The sequence below is a fragment of the Syngnathoides biaculeatus genome, chromosome 13 (genome assembly GCF_019802595.1).
Source record: "Syngnathoides biaculeatus isolate LvHL_M chromosome 13, ASM1980259v1, whole genome shotgun sequence".
Lineage (NCBI taxonomy): Eukaryota > Metazoa > Chordata > Actinopteri > Syngnathiformes > Syngnathidae > Syngnathoides > Syngnathoides biaculeatus.
This window is the reverse complement of record NC_084652.1, coordinates 19,701,979-19,718,556: the sequence shown is the minus strand read 5'-3', so window position 1 is coordinate 19,718,556 and position 16,578 is coordinate 19,701,979. Positions and strand designations below refer to the sequence as shown.

The 16,578-nt window shown below is 41.9% G+C and overlaps 1 protein-coding gene across 12 annotated transcripts in view; it reads right to left on the bottom strand.

Annotated features, from left to right (window-relative positions):
* Nucleotides 1–16,578, bottom strand: part of carmil3 (capping protein regulator and myosin 1 linker 3) — a 140,964-nt gene that overhangs the window by 106,603 nt on the left and 17,783 nt on the right. For all 12 annotated transcript variants that reach the window (XM_061839763.1, XM_061839758.1, XM_061839764.1 and 9 more), the window contains exons 3-5: nucleotides 7,861–7,911; nucleotides 5,638–5,697; nucleotides 5,433–5,554 (exon numbers count right to left, since the gene is read on the bottom strand). In XM_061839763.1, the coding sequence (XP_061695747.1) occupies nucleotides 5,433–5,554; nucleotides 5,638–5,697; nucleotides 7,861–7,911 (233 nt within the window). The remainder of the gene's footprint in view (nucleotides 1–5,432; nucleotides 5,555–5,637; nucleotides 5,698–7,860; nucleotides 7,912–16,578) is intronic.

The following is a 16,578-nucleotide window of genomic DNA, read 5'->3' as shown; positions in this document are numbered from 1 at the left end:
ACCATTACAGCTCCTCTGCTGTGGAATTCAACAACAAACACAAACAAAAAAGTGTCAAACACCACCTAACCATATCAATGACCTTAATATTTACGCTACCTATACTATCACCAAGTAGTCATGGCGAGTGTCTTATCTTGATACTATCGGCATTATATATGTACCGCAATACAGCGACCCCAATAAGTTTCACAGCGTTCGTACACTTCAAGAGAATCAAAATTCCATGAATTTTCCATGACTTTCCAGCTACTCAATACAAAATTCCATGACTAATATTGGATTGACTGGTTGTGGCAGACAGCAATATTTTATTTTCACCTTTTGCCACCTAAATATTAAGTGCCAAAGCTTACCAATGTAGTAGGTGCATCATAATGACTGTGAAATTTATGGTTATTAAAAATATAAACTATAATTACAAGTGTATAAAGGTATTGTTGATAAGATGCTCATTGGCTTTTTGTGTAATCAGCAGGGACATGAGCATGCTTTTACAAAGCCATTCGCCTTTGAGTTTGCTTATCCTATCACTACAACATGGCGGTAAAGCGCGCTCGTAAATTGTTTCTTATCTGCTGTGTTGTAAGGTAAGAGTACTCATCAGTTAAGAAGGCTTTATGCAATCAAACCTTGAGTTTCAAACTTGCCTACAACCCAGACTAATTGACCAACATGGTGTAAAAGCCACTGCACATGTAGTCGTCACCAATAATTATACAGTAGAGTGAAGTTGAGTCTGAATTGATTAGAGGGTGATCATGCTCATGAGCAAGATATCGCTCGAGAGCAGGACTTTGATTTGATCCGATTTTCATTGTTGCTGTTGTTTTTATGCTGAATTTGAATCTGAAATCCATTATGAAGGAAAATAAAAGATTATAAATATATATATATATATATATATTATATATATATATATATAAAACGACATTTAAAAAAATATGGCAATATTTGAAAACTGTCAAATTTTTCATGGTCAATATTTTCTAAATGGCACAAGATATTTCAAACTTTCGTTTATTTGGGAATTAAATGTCAAGTAGCATGCCTATAAATATTCTAAAATAGATATTTTAATGAAAACTACATAACATTATTCACTTCAATGTCTATACGAAAAAATAAATATGAACAGAGAGCGCGTCATCCATGCGCAAAATTGTGGAATTCTCTTATTGGCTGCATTTTCTGTCCCTGACTGGGACATTCGCCATTGAAAATACACTGTGCCACCTACTATGGAAGACGAACAACGGAGATATTTGGATTTTTCCGACACCCCTTCTGACACGGAAGTTCTTTTTGAAGAAGAGAACATCTCACAAGCGAGTGAAGTGACCGGGGCAATATTACCCTATCGTTTCGAGCCATATTTAGATGATATGCGGATCATGTCCATACCGCCAGCGGCCAAACAAACTCCGCGGCGGTGATAAACAAGGCCGCCCGCCAGACCGCCTCCCCGTCCGAACCACCCCGGTGGCGCCGTGTTCACCAATCACGGCTTCGACCAGGGTGGGACATCAACACATTTAGCACAATTGATTTACGGATTACGTCCCCCCACCCCCAATATTTTTTATTTTTTTTTTAGTAGCTATATACACACCTATAGTGCAGAAAATATGTATTTGAACACCCTGCTATATTCCAAGTTCTCCCACGAAGAAATCATGGAGCGGTTTGAAATTTTCATCATAGGTGCATGTCCACTGTGAGAGAGATAATCTAAAAAGAAAAATCCAGAAATCATGTAAAATCAATGTAAGATTTTTTAATGATTATTTGTGCGATAAAGCTACAAATAAGTATTTGAACACCTGAGAAAACCAATGTTAATATTTGGTACAGTAGCCTTTGTTTGCAATTACAGAGGTCAAACATTTCCTGTAGTTGTTCACCAGGTTTGCACACACTGCAGGAGGGATTTTGGCCCACTCCTGCACACAAATCTTCTCTAGATTAAACAGGTTTCTGGGCTGTCGCTGAGAAACATGGAGTTTCAGCTCCCTCCAAAGATTTTCTATTGGGTTTAGGTCTGGAGACTGGCTAGGCCATCCCAGAACCTTGATATATTTCTTACGCAGCCATGCCTTGGTTTTCCTGGCTGTGTGCTTCGGGTCATTGTCATGTTGAAAGACCCAGCCACGACCCATCTTCAATGCTCTGACTGAAGGAAAGAGGTTGATCCCCCAAATGTCACAATACATGGCCGCGGTCATCCTTTCCTTAATACAGTGCAGTATTGCATGATGCCACCACCCCCATGCTTCACAGTAGGGATGGTGTTCTTGGGATGGAACTCATCATTCATCTTCCTCCAAACACGGTTAGTGGAATTATAACCGGAAAGTTCTATTTTGGTCTCATCTGACCACAAAACTTTCTCCCATGACTATTCTGTATCATCCAAAAGGTCATTGGCAAGTTAAGACAGGCCTTGACATGTGCTGGTTTAAGTAGGGGAACCTTCCATGCCATGAATGATTTCAAACCATGACGTCTTAGTGTATTACCAACAGTCACCTTGGAAACGGTGGTCCCAGCTCGTTTCAGGTCATTGACCAAGTCCTGTCATGTAGTCCTGGGGTGATTCCTCACCTTCAGCTGCTCAACTAAAACATGTTGAAATATAATAATGTAATATAAAAAAATATAATACTATATATAAATATATATAGTATGTGGTTAGTTAACATTTATTTTTGTAATAAAGCAAAGCAAATTTATTTATTGTATTTGTATGTAGTGTTATATGTGTGTGTATTTTTGTTCTCTGTTCTTTTTATTTTCCTATTATGCTATAAAGTTGTTACAATGTGGGTCTTTGCGACACTGTTTCCTTTCATACTTTTAAGTCCTTATAATGTGACGCAGTTTCCTCTTATACTCTTGGGTCCGTGTGACACGAACTCTTTGTGTCCTTTATGACGCGGAAGACTGAAATGTTTCAAGGATTACCTATATGTGGATGAGAAAGATGGACAACGGGGCTTCTTCTTACGACCTCACGGTTGCTCTGGGAAACTACGCTGCTTGGAACATTAAATACACGGACACCTGCCACCTTTCGTTTTTGGACCGGCTGGAGCTTTCGCTAACTTGGAATACCCGCTGGGAAGAACATTTGCTTGTTTGGGTACACTCGTTCAACATTAGTGACTAGTCGATCTCAGAGCCCTACTGCAGTCACTCACATTTGAAAAATGTACGGGTGTGGTCAGTCATGCTCACAGAAAAAGTCACGGGTGTGGTTAGGGCTGGCCTTAAAATAATTTACTGGATTAATTTAACATAAATGTAAATTAAAAATAAAATAAATACATAACTAAAATAGAAAACTACAATTTCAAACTGAAACGATAATTTCCAATTTCAACTGATATTAGTAGAACATGATATAAAACAGTATTTAAAATTTTTCAATCAAAATTCTTGATCTGACGAACTTTATCTGAATAAAAGTTAAAGGCACTGGCCTGTCAAGGCATAAACATGAATGGTCTATAACGGCAATGTTTTGAAAATGCTGAAAGTTTAGTCCCACATAATTGGCGTAAGTGGCAACAAGCGAGTGATACATTGGAACAAACATTCCTGTCGCCAATTTTTCTACTCGTAACAAATTATACGCGAGTGATTTTTTTGTGCTCGACTGTGCAGATTTGTGAGCACGGAGGCGCACGGTCGCACACATCAAATGTGAGTGACTGCTACTGGGTTTGTATTCCCGAAGCATGTCTTCATTTATTCAGGACTTAAACCATTTACTAATTTACAGAACATTAGGAGAACTTTAGAATCTCTTCTCAAGCTGACTGGAAACCAGTGTAAATACTTTAGCATTGGAGTTATACACTGTGACCTCCTTGTTTCAGGTCAGGACCTGAGCTCCAGCATTGTGAATGAGCTGCAGCTGTTGAATGATCTTCCTTAGTAGTCCAGTGAGAAGACCATTACAATAGTCAAGCCTACCTGATATAAAAGCATGGACGGGCTTTTCCTGGTCTGCTTGACACATGCAAGCCTTCACTCTGGATATGGTCTTTAGATGGTAAAAGCCCGTTTTAGTAATTTAAGGTCAGGTTGGAATCTATCAGAACACCAAGTTTCAGACTTGGTCTTTGTTTTTTTAAGTATAGTGAGTGCAGGTATTTATGAACAGCAATCCTTTTTCTTTATTGCCAAAAACAATTCTCAATTTTCTTGTGGTTTAGTTGAAGTAAATTTTGGCTCATCCAGTTATTAATGGGCTGTAGACAGTGGCACAACACCTCAATTGAACTACAGTCATCTGGAGACACTGCTATATATAACTGTGTGTCATCTGTCTAGCTATGATAGTCAAAACTAAAGTTCTGGAAAATTTGACCCAGGGGTAGCCTACATAGGCTGAACAGGAGGGGTCTAACAACTGACCCTTGAGGGACCCCATATGTCATTGCCATTTATGTGAGATTGAGCACTTCCAATCGTTACATGTAGTTCCTTTCCTCGAGGTAGGATGTGAATCACTTAAGGACTTTTCCATTCACTCACACCCACGTTTCCAACCTGTTCAGCAGTATATTATAATCTACATATGAAAAGACCAAAATCGACAGACTTCCTGAATCAGTATTCAACTTTCTATCATTTAACACTTTGATAAGATCCAGATGATGACTGTGATGTATTCAGAAACTTGATTGATTTTTTTTCAAAAAGTTTAAAATTCAAGAAAATGCTGAGTTGATTAAAAATAAATCCCTCAACAATCTTTGCTATTAAAGGGGATTTGAGATAGCTCTACAGCTTGCTAACATGAAAGCGTCCAGTGCTGTTTTTTAGAAGAGGCTAAAAAATAGCTACTTTAAGAGCTTTAGGAAACACGTCGGGCTGAAGTGAGCAAATCAGCTAGCACTGACTTCCCAATAGTTTTTAAAAAGTCAGATGGTACTGAGTCAAGACACCTCGTTGATGGTTTCAGCTGCAGCTGTAATGTCGTTTATACTTTTTGATAACAGAAGTCATGGTAATCATGATGTGAAATTTTCATAGAATTTCAACTCTACTCATTAGTGACAATGCTGCCCAGTGAATATGATCTTCGGACCCTTAGTTAAAATAATAGTAACATTCTTAGCCTCTGTTTGCAGCTGCCCCACTTAGAATGTTGCTCCTCAGTGTCAGCTGGCTAAATTAGTCCCAATCTTTGCTGGGTCCTACAGCGTAGCAAGACACTAAAATGGGTTGGATGCAAACGACAGAGATACAGGATTCAACTTGGCTGCTGAAGTGGAAAGCCAGCCAAAAGTGAAGCTGCCAGCATCCCAAAGCTCTAACGAGCGAGTTACTGTCGGCCAACTTGTCTTTGCTTTTCAGCTTACACATCACAAAAACAGGAAAGACTTCTTTCCTTGAGGCAAAAGGGAGTCTTAGATGCTTACGCATAAATGGAGTTGTTGAAGACTCGGGAGAGGGCATAGTTGATGTGATTGACCATATGATCCAACTGGTCCTGGGTCTCCAGTCTCAGTGAATACGTGATCTTGTCTGTATCGATTATAACCTACAAAATGTACACAAGATACTGTTTGCCTTCTTATTTATTCAGGCCAAGGAGGAATGGGAAATATCTTACAACAATGTTACCTGATGCTCTTGATAAGTGTTCATTGCACGTATTTCCAAGAAGTTGAATGTGACTTCCACCTGAAACAGAAAACATGTTTTTTTTCATGTTATTTCTTAAGAAATTAGATTGGTCCTTGTTTATACCTCTGCTATATTCTTAACACTTATGGCTTGATATGTGAAATGTGTGTAGTTGTAAGATACATTTGTGAAAAGTTTTTTTTCTGAATAAATTGCAATTTGTAAAGTGTGTTTTTCAATTAATTTGGTAACTTTTGATGTTGATGTGTGTGAGATGTTTGTGGCTAAGAACTACAAGATGTGTAACCACAGACTTTGAATATGAGTTACACTTTAACATTGCCTTGCCAGCTATTAATTGAAGCTTCATATAGTTTGGATTCATTTTCACCCACATTAAACAATATAATTATCGCCCCAAATATCTGGCACAAATGCTTTATATCAGGTGCCAGGTGATGTCTTATAGTTATTGTAATTGTTCTCAACTCTGTTTCAAACTGAAACTGCAGTGAATAAAATAATTATTTGAACGCACTGCTATATTGCAAGTTCTTCCACTTAGAAATCATGGAGGGGTCTGAAATTTTCATCGTAGGTGCATGTCCACTGTGAGAAAGAATCTAAAAATAAAAATCCAGAAATCACAATGTATGAATTTTTTAATGATTTATTTGTGTGATACAGCTGCAAATAAGTATTTGAACACCTGAGAAAACCAATGTTAGTATCTGATACAGTAGCCTTTGTTTGCAATAACAGAGGTCAAACGTTTCCAGTAGTTGTTCACCAGGTTTGCACACACTGCAGGAGGGATTTTGGCCACTCCTCCACACAGATCTTCTCGAGATCAGACAGGTTTCTGGGTTGTCGCTGACAAACACGGAGTTTCAGCTCCCTCCATAGATTTTCTATTGGGTTTAAGTTTGGAGATTGGCTAGGCCACGCCAGAACCTTGATATATTTCTTACGCAGCCATGCCTTGGTTTTCCTGGCTGTGTGCTTCGGGTCATTGTCATGTTGAAAGACCCAGCCACGACCCATCTTCATTGCTCTGACTGAGGGAAAGAGGTTGTTCCCTAAAATCTCACAATACATGGCCGCAGTCATCCTCTCTTTAACACAGTGCAGTCGTCCTGTCCCATGTGCAGAAAAACACCCCATAAGCATGATGCTACCCCCCCCCATGCTTCACAGTAGGGATGGGGTTCTTGGGATGGAACTCATCATGCGTCTTCCTACAAACACGGTGAGTGGAATTAAGACCAAAAAGTTCAATTTTAGTCTCATCTGACCACAATGCTTTCTCCCATGACTCCTCTGTGTCATCCAAATGGTCATTGGCAAACTTAAGACGGGCCTTGACATGTGCTGGTTTAAGCAGGGGAACTTTCCGTGCCATGCATAATTTCAAACCATGACGTCTTAGTGTATTACCAACAGTCACCTTGGAAACGGTGGTCCCAGCTATTTTCAGGTCATTGACCAAGTCCTGTCGTGTAGCCCTGGGCTGATTCCTCACCTTTCTAAGGATCGTTGAGACCACACGAGGTGAGATCTTGCATGGGGCTGCACTCCGATTGAGAATGACTGACATGTTTCGCTTCTTCCATTTTCTAATGATTGCTCCAACAGTGGAGCTTTTTTCACCAAGCTGCTTGGCAATTTCTCGGTAGCCATTTCCAGCCTTGTGGAGTTGTACAATTTTGTCTCTGGTGTCTTTAGACAGCTCTTTGGTCTTGGCCATGTTACAAGTTTGAGTCTTACTGATTGTATGGGGTGGACAGTTGTCTTTATGGAGCTAACGACATCACACAGGTGCATCTGATTCAGGATAATACATGGAATGGAGGTGCACTTCTCAAGGTGGACTAACAGGTCTTTGAGGGTCAGAACTCTAGCTGATAGGTGTTCAAATACTTATTTGCAGCTGTATCACACAAATCGCTAAAAATAAATAAATAAATAAAAATCATACATTTTAATTTCTGGATTTTTCTTTTTAGATTATCTCTCACAGTGGACATGCACCTATGTTGAAAATTTCAGACCCCTCCATGATTTCTAAGTGGGAGAACTTGCAATATAGCAGGGTGTTCAAATACTTATTTTCTTCACTGTATTACAGTACCTCACTGCTCTGTGTGCCTGTAAAATATCACAAGATGAAGGTTGGAGAGTGAAAGCCGTAAAATTCAAGGGAGAGAGAGGAACCTTTACCTTTGTCGGGACTTTGACAGCAAAGAGATACAGTCTCCATGTTGTCAGGACCTGAGGGGAGAACACATTCATTTGCTCTGTCACAAAGTACCAAATATAAAATGCAAATCACATAAATATGCAGCGCATATTTAGAGCAAATTAGTTTTTTTCTTATGGTTTGTAAATAATGGTAAGAATGCGAACATAAGACCTACTTTAATGTTTAATGAGTTATTTTGTGAGACAAATCTCAGCAAATGAGGGACAAAAGACAAAATGGAATGAAAACAAAGTGCTCTATTGCTGAACAATGAATACTGCCCCTTAAACATATACTGTATTTGAAAAGCAATATTTAGATATCAAACCAATTCAGGATACACTTGCAGTAAGACGATTCTGTAAACAACTTAATGATGACTCGTCATCATCAGAATGTTGTGTGTACTGAATATAGGCTACTTACCAATGGCGGGGAGTAACAAATTAATGAGATAAAATAATTGCAAAATTTATGTCACTGTAGGTGGGACGGTGTCTCAGCCGCAAAAGCGTTGGCCTCACAGTTCTGGCCTGCCTGTGAGGAGTTTGTATGTTCTCTCCATGCCTATGTGGGTTTTCTCTGGGCACTCCGGTTTCCTCGCACATCCCAAAAACATGCATCATTAATAGGACACTCTAAACCGCCCCTCGGTGTGATTGTGAGTGCAGCTGTTTGTCCCTATGTGCCCTGCGATTGGCAGTTCTGGCCTGCCTGTGAGGAGTTTGTATGTTCTCTCCATGCCTATGTGGGTTTTCTCTGGGCACTCCGGTTTCCTCGCACATCCCAAAAACATGCATCATTAATAGGACACTCTAAACCGCCCCTCGGTGTGATTGTGAGTGCAGCTGTTTGTCCCTATTGCCCTGCGATTGGCTGGCAACCAGTTCAGGGTGTACCCTACCTCATCCCCATTGACAGCTGGGATAGGCTCCAGGACTCCCGCGACCCTCGTGAGGATAACAGGCTAAGAAAATGGATGGATGCATGTCACTGTAATGCATTACATTACAGGGAGAACATTTTTTATGATAAGTTGCTTTTGGAAATTTCCATGATTACAATTTTTGTTCCATCTGAAAATAGCCCCAAAAGCTCTATTTTTTATCACTTATCTGGTTTGTCATCTTCATCTTCTTCTTCTTCAATATTTGCCATATGAAGCAAAATTGTCCACATTTGTCTTTCGTCAACAGGACATAATTTTTTTTTCGATAATGTCCATTGACAACATTTTATGTAACGTGTTTACATTTAATCATATTTTATGAGTTTATATCTTGTTTAAAGAAAAAAAAGGGTTAATTCCAAATTCCAAAATAATTACCTCTGAATTGAATCAACTTTTTTGGAGGAAACACAAAGAGGCCTTGTTAATGCATTTATTCAAAATTAAGAAAAGCAAATCAAATGTAATTTGTTATATTACCTGAAAAAAGTAATGGAACTAGGCATACTATTACTATTACATTTTTAACAGAGTAACTTGTAATTGTAAGCAACTACATTTCTAAAGTAATCTTGCCAACACATGTCCTTGCTATAAACCTCTATGAAATTACAGGAGGGCTGTAGAATGGTTTCAGCATTGCACAACATTATAACCAATGTAAACTTGACTCTCAGCAAGAATCAACATTATTTCAGGAGCACTTAAAAATAACACAGATGTACCCAAGAGTTTTACATAACAGTTAAAACAGAATAATAACAATCTGCTTGATGACATCAGTCCTATGTAAGAGGTATGGGTTCTTCTGGAACAGTCATTCTCAGATAATATAACAATACTTCCATCCATCCATTATCAAAGCCACTTATCCTCACAAGGGTCACGGGAAAGCTGGAGCCTATCCCAGCAAGCTTTGAGCGAAAGGCTGACTACACCCTGAACAGGTCGCCAGTCAGGCGCAGGGCAGATATCGACAACATCACTGAGCAGGAATCGATCCCACGCTGCCCGCACTAAAGGCAGGTGTGTGTACCACCACACCATCAGTGACACTATAACAGTACTTTTGGGTAAAAAAAAAAAAAATTATTTGCTACATAAACAATTAATATTACAACGCTATATTGAGTAATTTACAGTAGGAGTAGAAGTACTATTCTTTGTTTGTTTGCCACCAGTTGGCCAAGGCAGGCACAGCTGATGGTGCGGCACAATGAACTGAACTGCAGCACTAAATCATGACAGGCAACATGTTTAATTCATTATATTATATTTAAATATGTTATTACTCTACAATAACATAGCATTTTTAAATTATCAACCTTTTTTTGAAGGGGGAGGTTGAATGGATTAATGACATTTCTGTTCATTTTAAGAGGGAAAGATGATTTGAGTGTTTTGAGTTCCCAGCATGGTAAACTTCAATATAAAGACACCACTGTGTTCACATCTGCCCAAGTGGTGACCTGGATGGAAAGGTTGCATCTAATGAATGCATATGATATCCCTACACAGACAAATGCCAGTTCTATATGTTCTGGGTGTCCATTTACTGTAAATCTATATTAAGACCACAAAACCTTCTCATAGCGCCCTCTGTCATTCCCCAGATTTCTCTCTTCATGTCGATAGAAATTTTCTCACTGACGCCATCCTCTTCCCTAATCCCTCCATCTCCTAATGTGCTACAGTGTCCCGTCTGCATCCCATCCTGCCCTTCCCATTCTATAGTCTCCCTTTCTCTCAACACCCCCGTCTCCTTTCTAGCTTCAGTATTTCTATTCTTTTTCTACTTTGTCGCTTTCAATTCCTCAAGGCCTCCCTAGGCTGAATTGTTAATGGCACCCTGCTGAGCAGTGCTAAGCTCACGAAAGAAAATGAACCATGCAAACCAAGCGAGTAAGACAGGGAGGGAGAGGGAGACATTTGCATCCTGATAATATATCTTCTTATTCTTTTCCACTTCCACTACCGAGGACACGAAAAGATGACGTCTCATTGATCGATATACATCCAAAACAAGCTCAAGCAAAGAAAAAAAAAGAGAAATCAGAATGACAGAGGGATGGAAATAAAGAACACATCAGGGAGGAGATAAAAAGTGTCACTTCTATGACAAGTGCGCCACAGAGCTTTTGCAGTAAACTGTTGGTCCAATGACCACACTAGTTTGAAACCAGTAAGAAGCATATGCCTTGAAACAAGAAGACACTGACAGTGCATCTCATTCCATCAAAGACAATCTGGCAGGTCTCATCATGATAACAGAGGCATCAATAATTCAGGTCTTCATCTGTGCGTAGATTTGATCAGCTGTATGCAGAACAAGGCATGGTGGCAGGAATTTTCTTTCATGTGCGTATAGTTAAGCCTATAAAGAATACATGGAGAGAATCAACATATGAAAGCACACACACACGCACACACATATATATATATACACATATATACATATATATATATATATATATATATATATATACACATATACATATACACATATATATACACATATACACATATATATATATATACATATACACACATATACACATATATATACACACACATATATACATATACACATATACATATATATATACACACACACATATATACATATACACATATACATATATAGATACACACACATATATACATATACACATATACATATATACATATACACATATACATATATACATATACACATATACATATATATATACACACACATATATACACATACACACACATATATATACACACACACATATATACATATACACACATATATACATATATATATATACACATATATACATATATATATACACATATATACATATATATATATATATACACACATATATACACACATATATACATATATACATATATATATATATATATACACACATATATATATACACACATGCAATAATGCATGTTTCTGGGATGTGGGTGAAAACCAACACAAGCATGGGGACAACATGCAAACTCCACACAGGCAGGGCTGGGATTTGAAACCCCGTCCTCAGAACTGTGAGGCTAACCCTCTACAGCTGGGCTACCGTGTTTGTTTTTGTTCTTTATCTTTAGGAGCCACCAGCCTTGGACAGAGAGGGCATGTCAGTGTCTGTAACATGATAAAGACAAAGAAGAAGAGGGGCTCATCGGTGAATTTTGGAAGCGATAATCATTCCCCTTGCTGTGATAGTGTCATGATCCTGCCGCTCCAGCACGAGCTGTGCGGGTGTCCGCGCGCGTGCGCTGATTGGAAGGTGCACACCTGCGCCTCATGGAGTCTGATTATGCTGTGGATTTATATGACCGCGATGACAACTGGCCGGCGCCAGTTCGTATGATCTTCATGTCCCGTTCGTGTGGTTCGGTATCCCTGATTGAACCTGTGTGTACCGACCTTCGTCCGTTCTCCGACCAACCTTGTAAGCCTGACTCCTTCGTTACTTCTGCCTGCTTTGATTGTTCTCCTGTGTACCAACTCCTGCCTGTCCGCTCACCTGCTCTCTTCGCCCGACGTCCCAACTACCGCTGCTGCACCGGACTGCCTGCTCGATCCCCTACCTCTGCATATAATAAACGTGTCTCTTCTTGAACTACCTTGCGTCTTCCGAGTTCCTGCATTTGGGTCCTACTCTCACTTCGATGGGACGTGACAGAACGAACTGGCCAATACAGGACCCAGCAGGAAAGACCCGGTGTCGCCGGGACCGACGCAAGGTAGACGGTCTGCCGGAGGACCAAGCCTGTCCGATCCGGGTAGGCTCCCTGACGTCCTCCGCTTCTGTGTCTTACGCTCCGCCAGCGAGGTATGAATACGTCCCAAACACAACCCGTCCGGCTCCTCATATTCTTCTGGACTCTGACTTTTCGGAATATGAGGAGGACCGTGATTGGTATGACCGGCTGCCTGAGTACGACTCCGATGACTTTGATTTTGAATCTTTTTGCCCGGCTTTTCATCCCAGTCAGTTTGTTTCACCTCCCCGCGTTTCCAGCACCCGAGCGACTTCACCCTGTATGTCCAAGTACACCAATCTGTACGAGGGAACCCGCTTGGCCATCTACCCGGGACCTCCGCGTGGCGACCAGAGGAGGCGCCCCGGCCGGGCGCTCCCTTGTGCCTCCCGCTGCGCTGCTGATGCAGGTCCACGTGGCAATTGGAACTGACCCGCTCCCGACACACGCCCACATGTCAGTTTCGACCGACTCTCCGCCTGCTCAGGTTCACGTAGCTGTGGAAACCGACCCGGCCCCTTGCCAAGTGCACGTCGCAGTGGGTACGGACTCGCCACCTCGCCAAGCGCACGTAGCTGTGGAAACTGACCCGCCTCCTCGCCATTCCCACGTCGAGATTTTGGCTGTTCAGAGCAGAGTTCACGCGGCAGTCGGAACTAACCCGCTCTCGAGACGCGCCCACGTGTCAGTTTCGACTGACTCTCTGCCGACTCTCGTTCACGTTGCCCTGGAAACGGATTCGCCACCGCGCCACGCCCACCTTGCTGTTTCAACGGATGCACTGCAAGCTCACGTGGCAGTGGGGACCGACCCGATGCCGCCTCACGTTGCTGTCCAGGAGGGTTCTTCTTGTCCGTGCTTTGGAGTACCAGTGGCGACCGGCCCGCGGACGCTCCACACTCCTGCTTCGTCGGCGACCGTCCCGCGGATGCTCCACACTCCTGCTCTGTCGGCGACGAGCACGTCCATACGTTCCCGTCCAGGAGGTGACGACGGTGACACTGACGCTGCCTTCTCACGTTGCCGTCCAGGAGGGGGCGAGGGTGTCGCCGCCTTCTCACGTTGCCGTCCAGGAGGGGGCGAGGGTGTCGCCGCCTTCTCACGTTGCCGTCCAGGAGGGGGCGAGGGTGTCGCCGCCTTCTCACGTTGCCGTCCAGGAGGGGGCGAGGGTGTCGCCGCCTTCTCACGTTGCCGTCCAGGAGGGGGCGAGGGTGTCGCCGCCTTCTCACGTTGCCGTCCAGGAGGGGGCGAGGGTGTCGCCGCCTTCTCACGTTGCCGTCCAGGAGGGGGCGAGGGTGTCGCCGCCTTCTCACGTTCCTGTCCAGGAGGAGCTGCGGAGTTCTGTGGAGCCACCAACTGTGGTCGCTCACAAATGCACACATACTGTATCCAATAACACATTCTCTATTGCTAAAGAAAAACCTGCCGCATAAAAACTCATCCCTGCTGTCTGTCAGTCTGTATGATTATGAGCGATGTTTGTACGTGACAGTGGCCTTTGAAATCAAAGATGCCCCAGGTCCTGTGTTTAAAGTGGTCAAAAGGGTTTCAGATGAAACCAAATGAGAGTACAAAAATGTAAAAGGTCACAGCTCCCCCTGACGCTGTCCAACTATCTAGTGGCAACCGTTAAGACCTTTAAGTTCTTGGGAATTGAAGTCCCATAGGATCTGAAACAGGAGAAGAACATCTACTCAATCCTCCAAAAAGCCCAGCAAAAGATATACTTCTTGCGGCTTCTGAGGAACTACAGCCTGTCACAAGAGCTCTGAGATAGTTTTACAACACCAGTCATCCAATCATTACTGTGTACCTCCATCACAGTCTGGGTTGGGGCTGCCACAAAAAAGGACAAATCCTGACTGCAACGTACAATCAAAACCGCTGAACGGATTGTCGGCACCACGCGACCCACCCTTGAAGACTTCCATACCACTTGAACTGGGTCCAGAGCAGGCAGGATCCTTTCGGACCCTCCACATCCTGGCCACCATCTCTTCCACCTCCTTCCGTCGGATAAATGCTACTGATCAATGCAAGTTAAAACTAGCAGGCATTTGAACTGTTTTTTTCCCCCCTCTGGCAATTAAGTCATTAAATTCTTGATCATCAAACCTACTATTTTCTGCCTTGCGCCATTGTTTGGACACATCCTCACATGCTTCTGGTCGGGTCAGTAATAGCATTAGTAATATATACTGTAGGATATCACGCAATTCGTCCTTTTAAACTGCTCCCTTTGCCAAATTGTAATTTCCCTGGTTGATAACGGGATCTGCGAACAGCTAAGGGCACTCTGTACAAGCTTAACGTAATGTGTGGCGTTGACGCACTCTTAAATATTCTAAATGAAGACTGCATCTTGCACATTTCTGACTCTAATTAGAAAAAGTTTTCCTATTAATTGAATGTCTATTGTTATAAATATTTGAAATCGTCCACCCTCGCTATCATTTCTCCCTGTAGCCTCGCTCTTCCCTATCCACCCCTCTCATTCACGCACATATATTCTGTTTTACTTCGGCTAATCTTCATTTCTCTCCTTTCCAGTGCATCCCTCCCACTTTCTAATTGTTCCTCCGCCTGTTCCCTGCTTTCACTGCATATCACTATCATCTGTGAACATCATCGTCCAAGGGGATTCCAGTCTAATCTCATCTGTCAGCCTATCCATTTCCACAGCGAACAGGGAGGGGCTCAGAGCTGATCCCTGATGCAATCCCACCTTCACCTCAAATTCTTCCGTTATTCCTGTGGCACACCTCACCATTGTTCTGCTACCCTCATACATGTCCTATACTATTTTAACATTTTTCTCCGCCACACCAGACCTCCGCATGCAGGACTACAGTTCTTCTCTTGGTACTCTGTTACAGGCTTTCTCTAGATCCACAAAGACACAATGTAGCTCCTTCTGACCTTCTCTGTACTTTTCCACTAGCATCCTCAAGGCAAATAATGCATCTGTGGTACTCTTTCTAGACATCAAACCATCCTGTTGCTCGCATATACTGACTTCTGACCTGAGTCAACCCTCCACTACTCTTTCCCATATCTTCACACTGTGGCTCATCAAGTGTGCAGGGTAATCATAATAGAGTCATAGATATATACAAGGATTCACCTCGTCTGCTCCACTTCTCCACTGCACCATGGCAGCTGAAAAATTTAGTTCTCTAGCTGGTTCTTGAGGTTCCGATGGCCGTAGGAAAACGAATTGGCACTGCAGCTGGTTTCAGACTCTTTACTAACATCCAAAGCATTCAGCTAAGTCTTTCTCAAAACACACCGACCGGCTCAAAGTAATTATTATAGGTTGGAATGCATTCACCCATAGCTGACCATGCTTCTTTCTGTCGATTGACTTTGCCTATTAACTGGTCGCATATTCCTTTTTCACTTGAAAGCCAAAAAAACCCTCTTGCCATTGCCTCAACCTTTTGTCCAACCAAATGCCACTCAAAAAGCAATTGGGACATTGTTAAATCATACGAGAACAAATATACAAGGACAGTAAAAACAGCACGAAACAATAGCACACAACATCGAATGAAGCGGATGTTTGGCTCGTGTTACATCGCGGTGCCGGAAAAAGCCGAAGATCAGAAGACGCTGGATGTCAAAAGCAGAAGGCATGTTTGTATCTTTTGTATTGACATAATTGTTCGATGTCTGTTGTAAATTAATTCGAAATGGAAGCTGTGGTTTTTAAAGGGGTTCGAGATTTAAAGTAAATTTTGAACATGTTTGTCTTCTGACCTTTTAAGACCAATGAGACCTTTTTCAGGCAGCAGCCTATAGTCTTCCAGCAGTTGGCCGAATCAGTTTATGTACCAATTTGATTAATTTAAGATTTTTTTCACAAATGAATACAATTGTTCAGTCCCAGTCTGGATCTGTTGTAGTTAAAATATTTTCAACAATTCTTCCGGTGAAAATGGCTTGGTCTCTATGATGATGCCACGTGAATGGTTCAACAAAC